General features: G+C 37.2%; 1 protein-coding gene and 1 long non-coding RNA gene across 2 annotated transcripts in view; one reads left to right on the top strand and one right to left on the bottom strand.

Moving 5' to 3' along the window:
- LOC133646868 (uncharacterized) overlaps nucleotides 1-9,778 on the bottom strand; it is a 229,422-nt gene that overhangs the window by 177,515 nt on the left and 42,129 nt on the right. The window contains exons 2-3 of the long non-coding RNA XR_009825363.1: nucleotides 6,974-7,173; nucleotides 1,740-2,230 (exon numbers count right to left, since the gene is read on the bottom strand). This is a non-coding gene — a long non-coding RNA (uncharacterized LOC133646868). The remainder of the gene's footprint in view (nucleotides 1-1,739; nucleotides 2,231-6,973; nucleotides 7,174-9,778) is intronic.
- cspg4 (chondroitin sulfate proteoglycan 4) overlaps nucleotides 1-9,778 on the top strand; it is a 148,254-nt gene that overhangs the window by 133,196 nt on the left and 5,280 nt on the right. The window contains exons 7-10 of the mRNA XM_062042727.1: nucleotides 1,789-1,987; nucleotides 2,061-2,192; nucleotides 3,852-4,012; nucleotides 7,006-7,189. Of these exons, the coding sequence (XP_061898711.1) occupies nucleotides 1,789-1,987; nucleotides 2,061-2,192; nucleotides 3,852-4,012; nucleotides 7,006-7,189 (676 nt within the window). The remainder of the gene's footprint in view (nucleotides 1-1,788; nucleotides 1,988-2,060; nucleotides 2,193-3,851; nucleotides 4,013-7,005; nucleotides 7,190-9,778) is intronic.

The raw sequence follows: 9,778 nt of genomic DNA, 5'->3' as shown, positions 1-9,778 counted from the left end.
AAAAATAAATTATTGTACCTATGTATATTATATCATTATTATATTGTCATATCATGCTATGATATAGTATTACATATTTATTGTATATTCAAGTAAATAATTCCTTATGATTTTTTTTTCTTTTTAAAAATAAAAAATTCCACAAATTTAACAAACTACACTACACCACTACACTTGATCTTGGCCATAAGGCAAAAACCTACCTCTAAAGGTATGGAGGATCAAATGGGACAGAATGAAATAATTGAATATATTTTTAAATAATTACTTAATTGTGTTATTAATTTAAAAATAGAAAACATAATTGTGTTAACAAATTTGTCATTATTTAATGTAAAATGATCTTCTGTATATTTCTAACTGTTAAATTATTCCACAATATGATTCATTACTTTAATCTTGAATTAATCATTGTAATATTTCAAGATTTAATGAATCATTTCATGTGTTATTTATTTCATGATTACATTTGTTCACTATTTAAATTATGCATTGAATTATTTATTTCACGAGCCTATATGGCAACACTTCATGAATTTATTGTATTTGTCAAACTCAGGGGTATGAATGTAGCACGTTACTCCTACCTGCCTCTGCATTTGACCCTCCATACAAATAAACTAGTATACATGTAAACAAATAGAAATAAACAAAAATATTGTCTTGATTTATACCAGTAGAGCATGTCAAATATTTTCTTTAAAAGATACATGTAAATAATATCAATAGCAGTAATGTATACGCCTTAAATGGTTTTTTTTTAAGTATGAAAAAAGATATCAAATATTTTCTAAATCTCCATTAAAACATTATGCAATTATCTGAAAAACAATATCATCGATGCATTTCACTGCGTTCGTCATTTTCATTCCCCATCTGCATACCAAGAATTGACTCAAAATTAAAAACTATAGAGACATCATTTTACTGCAATATTTTGCCTTGTGTGAGTTTGACCCCAACCACCTTTTCCTGACTTTCAAGACTTGGCAGTCCACGCTTTGAGGTTGCTCGCTGCTTGCTGTCTCTCAGATTAGCGTCGGCCAGGGAAGCATTGATTTTTTTTTTTTTTTGCTCCGTCTAGCAGGAACGATTTTTTTTTCTCCCTTGAGATAAAAAAGCATGCTTGTTGTTGTTGCTCCTTTCATGAATGTGAGTGAAAACTTGATTGGCTGCGATAATACACCGGTTAAAATTTTCACTTAATAATCCAAAATTTTTTAAAAATTTTTGTGCTTTCATTCAAACAACTTATTTTATATTTGAATGCATCCAATAATAAAAATATGTTCAATATATAAAGTTATGGTAATGATTAGTGTTAGAACAGAGCAATACATAAAATTAATAAATATATGACTTGTTCTATTTCTCTGCAGACCAAGTTGCCATGGAAACAGTATAGCGAGAGTGATTGGCATGCAAACTTTTGTCTCAAAAACACCTCTTTGGGGCACCAATCAATGTGCACTATGGATTCTGCCTAGCAACAAGTTATGTCACCAGGAAGAATCAGAACATTTGTTTTAGTCAGTTGCTTTTCCATGTTATCATGTACTGAAAGGTGTTGGTAATATTTTGTTATCCATGTTTAAAAGCTAAATGAGAGGGTGAAGTTATCGGAAACAGCCCTGAGTTATGAACAAACTACAACCATAAGAATAAAATTAATGTAAAACCTTATAAGGTAGATAAATATCAGTTGTTGTATTGGTTGATGTGAGAGTGTTATGGGGTACCTAATGTTGTGGCCGCTGCGTGCATCCATCGTGTCATCTTCGCTCCCAGGTGCTCCCCGGCGAGGAGGCCGACATCACGTCCAGCATGCTAACCACGGAGGACGCCGACACCCCCACGGAGGCGTTGGTCTACAACCTGGAGGCCACCACCGGCGGCATGGCGGCGTTCAAGGAGTTCCCGGAGGAGGCCATTGCCAACTTCACGCAGGCCCAAATCGACAAGGGGGAGATCATCTTCATCCACGAGGGTGAGGGGGGATGAGGGTCGAGACGCTTGCGTGCGTGGGCGAGTCACGTGGTTAAAAATGTGTTTGTCTGCAGGCGAGGAGTCCGGCGGCTTCAGCTTCACGGTGACGGACGGCCAGCACACGTCTCCTCTCTACAGGTTCGTGGTCACGGCCAGGCCCCTCACCATCTCCATGGTAACGCAAGAGGAGCTGATGGTGTTTCCAGGTGAGGAGTCGAGACAAGCAGCCGTGCAGCAGAAAACCCTAAAAAAGTCATCAAATGATTCATCTTTAAATAAATAAAAATTAGGCCGTTCTTTCCCCACATCCTCCTCCCATGTATATGTGTGTACCTGAAAAAAATAAAAAATTATAATTAAATATAAATAAATCATACTTAATTGAATTATACAAACTATAAGATAAGTAACAAAACAATTGTATGGCATTTGTCGCGCCCTCGAACCCCCAATGTATATGTGAGTACCTAAACAAATACAAATAATTATAATTAAATACAAATAAATCCTATTTAATTGAATTATACAAATTATAAGATAAATAAATAACAAAACATATGTATGGCATTTATCAACCCCTTCCTCCCTCCCTTGTATATATTGTGTACCTAAAACAAACGAAATAAAAATAATTATAAATAAATACAAATAAATATTAAATTAAATTATATACATTTTATTTAAATTAATATTTATCAACCCCTCGCTCCCTCCGTGTATAAGTGTGTTCCTAAAAAACAAATAAAAAATAATTATGATTAAATGCAAATAAACCGTATTTAATTTAATTGTATCAATTATAAGATAAATAACTAAACAAACTTATGGTATTTATCATCCTCTCCCTCCCTGTCATTTATTTATATGTAATACATGTGTGTGTGTGTGTGTGTGTGTGTGTGTGTGTGTGTGTGTGTGTGTGTGTGTGTGTGTGTGTGTGTGTGTGTCTGTGTCTGTGTCTGTGTCTGTGTGTGTGTGTGTGTGTGTGTGTGTGTGTGTGTGTGTGTGTGTGTGTGTGTGTGTGTGTGGTGTGTGTGTGTGTGTGTGTGTGCGTGTGTGTGTGTGTGTGTGCCTAAAAAAACTAAATACAAATGATTATAATTAAATACAAATAAATCATATTTAATTGAATTTTATAGATAAGATAAATAACATATTAATGCATGGCATTCATCACCCATTAACTCTTCCAATGTATGTGTTCCTAAAAAAAATTATAATTATGATTAAATACAAACAAATTAGATTGAATTAATTTATTATATTAATATAAGATTTTAAAAAAAATTTAAAAATTGTTTTGACATTTATCACCCACTCCCTCCTCCAATGTGTGTTTCAAAAAAAAAAAAGATTAAATACAAATAATTTAGATTTTATTTAATTATTATATTGATTATTAGATAAATAAAACAAAGTAGTGGCATTTATCATTCACTCCCTCCTTCAATGTTGTGTGCTCTTAAACAATTAAAAATAATATGACTAAATACAAATCAATTAGATTTAATTGAATTATTATGTTAATTATAAGATAAATAACAAAACAAAGAAAAAAATCAAGGAGATAAAATGGAAAAAACAAAAACAGATTTTATCAATTATAGTATGTAGTCATGTACTGTATATAATACGAAATATGTTTGAAGTAACCGTAACAATAAAAGGTTGTTGTGAAAGAAACAGGAATCCACACTGCCAACCCTAACCTCCCAACTTTAAAAAATCACACAAACGGTAAATATGAAAGCATGTCAAACATGCCAAATTGACTCCACAGTCTGCTTAAGTTCAACTGCTCCAGTGAGGAAGTTAATTTTCCGCTGATTAACGAGAGAGTGCGCGTGTGTTGCGTGCGCCCACAGGAACAAGGCAGCCCATCACCAGCGCCAATCTGGGGGCCGTGACTAACGAGGATGGAAATGAGATCAGCTACTCGCTGGTCCACCCTCCGCGTTTGGGGCGACTCATCATGGCCAACGACAACAACCAGATGGAGGAAATCAGCAGCTTCTCCCAAACGCAGGTGACCACTTTGTATTGTGTGTTTGTGTGCGCATGTGTGTATGTATGTACAGGATAATTGGGATACATTTTTTGTGGGCCGAACCTCAGCGAGAGGCTGTTTGGGCACAGAGGATACCGATTGAGCTCGAATGACTGCTAAAAGATGCAGACAGATTTGTTTTGGAGGGTTAAATCACCAAAATGATTCCCGAGCGTGGCCACCGCTGCTGCTCACTGCTCACATCCCAGGGGGTGGAACAAGGGGATGGGTCAAATGCAGAGAGGGTAATTTCACCACACCTAGTGTGTGTGTGACTATCAGTGGTACTTTAACTTAAACTTTAATACGCCACTTTATCATTTAAAACACATGTGTCAAACTCAAGGCCCTGGGGCCATACCTGGCCCGCCACTTCATTTTACGGGGTCCACAAAGACCTGAAATTACCAGGCCTCTATTTGTTTCTAAATGTAGTCAACTTTCTATTTTGACAGAAAAAAAATACATGTACTGTATGCAATTGCATGTATTTTAAACTTTATCTACAAACCCCGTTTCCATATGAGTTGGGAAATTGTGTTAGATGTAAATATAAACGGAATACAATGATTTGCAAATCATTTCCAACCCATATTTAGTTGAATATGCTACAAAGACAACATATTTGGTGTTCAAACTGATAAAAAAAAAAATTTTGGCAAATAATCATCAACTTTAGAATTTGATGCCAGCAACACGTGACAAAGAAGTTGGGAAAAGTGGCAATAAATACTGATAAAGTTGAGGAATGCTCATCAAACACTAAATTGGAACATCCCACAGGTGAACAGGCAAATTGGGAACAGGTGGGTGCCATGATTGGTTATAAAAGTAGATTCCATGAAATGCTCACTCATTCACAAACAAGGATGGGGCGAGGGTCACCACTTTGTCAACAAATGTGTGAGCAAATTGTTGAACAGTTTAAGAAAAACCTTTCTCAACCAGCTATTGCAAGGAATTTAGGGATTTCACCATCTACGGTCCGTAATATCATCAAAGGGTTCAGAGAATCTGGAGAAATCACTGCACGTAAGCAGCTAAGACTGTGACCTTCGATCCCTCAGGCTGTACTGCATCAGTGTGTAAAGGATATCACCACATGGGCTCAGGAACACTTCAGAAACCCACTGTCAGTAACTACAGTTGGTCGCTACATCTGTAAGTGCAAGTTAAAACTCTCCTATGCAAGGCGAAAACCGTTTATCAACAACACCCAGAAACGCAGTCGGCTTCGCTGGGCCTGAGCTCATCTAAGATGGACTAATACAAAGTGGAAAAGTGTTCTGTGGTCTGACGAGTCCACATTTCAAATTGTTTTTGGAAACTGTGGACGTCGTGTCCTCCGGACCAAAGAGGAAAAGAACCATCCGGATTGTTATAGGCGCAAAGTTGAAAAGCCAGCATCTGTGATGGTATGGGGGTGTATTAGTGTCCAAGACATGGGTAACTTACACATCTGTGAAGGCGCCATTAATGCTGAAAGGTACATACAGGTTTTGGAGCAACATATGTTGCCATCCAAGCAACGTTACCATGGACGCCCCTGCTTATTTCAGCAAGACAATGCCAAGCCACGTGTTACATCAACGTGGCTTCATAGTAAAAGAGTGCGGGTACTAGACTGGCCTGCCTGTAGTCCAGACATGTCTCCCGTTGAAAATGAGTTCCGCATTATGAAGCCTAAAATACCACAACGGAGACCCCCGGACTGTTGAACAACTTAAGCTGTACATCAAGCAAGAATGGGAAAGAATTCCACCTGAGAAGCTTAAAAAATGTGTCTCCTCAGTTCCCAAACGTTTACTGAGTGTTGTTAAAAGGAAAGGCCATGTAACACAGTGGTGAACATGCCCTTTCCCAACTACTTTGGCACGTGTTGCAGCCATGAAATTCTAAGTTTATTATTTGCAAAAAAAAAAATAAAGTTTATGAGTTTGAACATCAAATATCTTGTCTTTGTAGTTCATTCAATTGAATATGGGTTGAAAAGGATTTGCAAATCATTGTATTCCGTTTGTATTTACATCTAACACAATTTCCCAACTCATATGGAAACGGGGTTTGTAATATTGCAACATATTTTATATTATGACACATTCCAAACATCAAAATAAGTACTTAAATATCTGCTTGACTCATGATTTTGAAGCAACTTATCCATCAAATTGTACAATGTAAAAATTATTTTTCGGTAAAAAAAATTGTAGCTCAGTTACCTGAATTTTACCATAAAAATACACGAAACTAAAAAATGTGTAATATTGTTTTTCCGTTTACAGTAATACACCGTAAAATCAACGGCCGTAGATTTTACAGTAAAACAGTGATACTGTTTTCCCATTTACAGTGTACATTGTAAAAAACATTGTAAATGTTATGGTAAAATTTCGGGAACTAAACTTTACTCTAAAATCTACATATTTTTGTTACAGTGTACGTAGAAATATATAACAATAAATAATTGTGTAATGAAGCAATTTAACATGTATATATTATTCACTGTTACAAGCAGCCATAACTGTGATGTGGCCCCCCATTAAAACGAGTTTAACACTCCTGATTTAAAACATGTACGTTAGCGCCATCAACACTTTGGGTGCAATAGCCGCACAACTCTGTTGGCAAACTGCTGTGTGGACACGACTTTTTGTAGTTATTTTCTGTGTATTTATGTGTGTGAGTATTATTTCACTTGAATGTGTGTGTGTGTGACACAGAGAGAGTTGAGTTCAGGACGCGGCGACCTCAGAAAAATAAAAAAGCCGCCGCATTCCGACGCTCAGTCTCAACTATGACGCAGAGCGCCAACTTCCCTGTGGGTTGTTTTTTTTAACCTCCGGGGGGAAGAAGATATCAGCTGAAAAATGTCAGCAGAGCGCCGCTAGAAATAACAAAAATAATGACTTTCCTGAGCCTAAAACTTCGTTATTGTCTTACTGCATGGGGCCGTCTCTGTCCTCATCCCTCAGCTGGAGTCAGGAGTGATCTTCTATGAGCACCAGATGCCCGAGGAGCCCTTCTGGGTCGTGAGGGACTCGGTGGAGCTCAATCTGTCGTCGCAGCCCGCCCCGGACGTCCGCCACTTGCTGCCCATCACCGTGTCATACTACGCCACGCACAGCAACATCTCCTCTCAGCTGTGGAGGAACAAAGGTAAATGCGTGTCCAAAGTTTAAAATCATGCAGGATGGTTGAAAAGAGGAAGAGTGGAACATACTGAAGAGTTCCCGGGTTCGAGCCCCCATTGAATATGTTAATAAGGGTCAAAGGAGACAGATTTGATTTCATATAGCCTAATGACTATGGATTTTAATACTTCTAAGGCGGTGGTTCTTAAAATTTTTCCACCAAGTACCAGAAAAAATGTGGCTCTCCAATTACCACCATAATGACCAAAATTAGAATGCAGTTGCATAGTAGGCCTAGGTCAGTGTTCTTAACCAGGGGTTCGGCGTAGGTCAAGACACACCCGACTCATCGTGTAAATAAAAACTTCTCCTTATCAGCGTATTACGGGATACGGCAACAGCAGAAGTCACACTGGTTTGCAGGTGTGTAATTTGTTGTGAGTTTATGCACTGTGTTGGTTTTGTTCTTTGAAGAAGGTGATGTTCATGCACGTTCATTTTATGCACCAGTAAAAAAACATGGTAACACTTTAGTATGGGGAACATATTCACCATTAAGTAGTTGCTTATTAACATGCAAATTAGTAACATATTGGCTCTTAACTAGTTATTATTAAGTACTTATTAATGCCTTAATGGCATGGCCTTATTATAACCCTAACCCTCTAACCCTGGCCCCAAACCCTCTAACCCTAACCAAATAACTCTAAATTAAGAATATATGTTCCCCTAGTGTCCAAAAAACTCTAAATTAAGTCTTTGTTACTTAGAATATGTTCCCCATATTAAAGTGTTACCAAAAACATATAACTTTGTCTTGAATTTGAAAAAAAAAACCTTTATTTTCACTAAAGAAGGGTTCGGTGAACGCGCATATGAAACTGGTGGGGTTCGGTACCTCCGACAAGGTTAAGAACCACTGGCCTAGGTATTCGTTAAAAACAAGGCAGAGGTTTTATTTAACAAGTATATGTAATTTTTGGGGCCACTGTAACATTACACAGTTTGAATAGAAACACTGGGTTTGATTATAGGATAATTAAACACTGTACTTTAAGAATGAATGAATTTTTTTTCCTACCACTAGATGGAGCCCGCGCGTAATGCTCATTTAGCGTTTCTGTCTTCATGAATGTGCAGAATGTAAATGCTGATCATCAGAAAGCCCACAATATTGGGAGGAGAAAAATGCAAAACTAATTATTCAGCATGCGCAATGTGATTTATCAAGGCGAAAACTGTTCTGCGAGCGCTGTTGTGTCTTTTTTTAACAACTCTGAAAAGAAGGGTCGACGTGGTTGGTAGAGCGGCGGCCGTGCCAACAACCCGAGGGTTCCAGGTTTGGTCCCCTCTTCCGCCATCCTAGTCACTGCCATTGTGTCCGTGGGCAGGACACTTGCTCCTAGTGACACCAACACTGGTTTGGAATGTAGCTGTACAGCCCTTACCTTTGGCTGATACTGAGGGCGACTGCGTTGACCAGTTTTGATGCGTGCAAATGATAGAATGTCAGTACTGTAGAATGTGTTTGGATATGACAATCCGTTTATTCCAAGCTATCAAAATTCAATCAAATGTAGGTTATAGAACATTATGGATGCTGACCTTGAATGGCACATTGTCACAGCAGCTAGACCGCACGGCACAACACGGTCGAAAACTGTTTGTCCTCCATGCAATCGCCCCCCGAGTGTTCCCAGCTGAACCCAATTAAAGGAGGCTACCATGGCAACCGCACCTATAGCAACAGTCCCATCCCTGTCAACACTTCCTGGTTCTCAACAGGAAGTGGGCGGAGCAATCTGCCGAAAGGGAAATTCAGCATGAACTGAGGCCAGCAATCATTAGAGAAAACAAAATAAAAACAATATAAACAATATAAACAAATAAGGAAATTTGGCTCCAACAGTAGCTTAAGTAGGTAATGTGTTTCACTATTTAAAGTGAAATTAAGTATCTAGAGCAGGGGTCCCCAAACGTTTTGACTCCGGGGCCGCATTGGGGTAAAACAATTTGGCTGGGGGCCGCGCTATATATATAATATATATATATATATATATATATATATATATATATATATATATATATATATATATATATATATATATATACACACATATATATATATATATATATATATACACACATATATATATATATATATATATTATATGTAAATGTGTATATATGTGTGTGTATATATGTATATGTCTATGTATATGTGTATATATGTATATATATGTGTATATATGTATATATGTGTATATATGTATATATATATACTGTATATATATATATATATACTGTGTATATATATATATATATATATATATATATATGTATTCATACATATATATTCCTTGCACACTAATTGGACTTAAAGAGCGCACTTGCTGCATGTCACGTTATCGATGGTAAAATGCATTTTAGACAATATGACTTGCCTGAGTGGCTAGGAGACGGTAGAAAAAGGACTAGTAAGCACAAATTTAAGAAATAATAATAATACAAAAAAAATAAAATACTTTTTTTTTTTTTTAACTTGGGACTTCCCGCGGGCCGATTTTGGACGCTGGGGGGGCCATATCCGGCCCGCGTGGCCGTAGTTTGGAGA

The sequence above is a fragment of the Entelurus aequoreus genome, linkage group LG03, assembly GCF_033978785.1.
Source record: "Entelurus aequoreus isolate RoL-2023_Sb linkage group LG03, RoL_Eaeq_v1.1, whole genome shotgun sequence".
Lineage (NCBI taxonomy): Eukaryota > Metazoa > Chordata > Actinopteri > Syngnathiformes > Syngnathidae > Entelurus > Entelurus aequoreus.
Note: the sequence above shows the minus strand (reverse complement) of the source record. Positions and strands in the feature narration are given on the sequence as shown.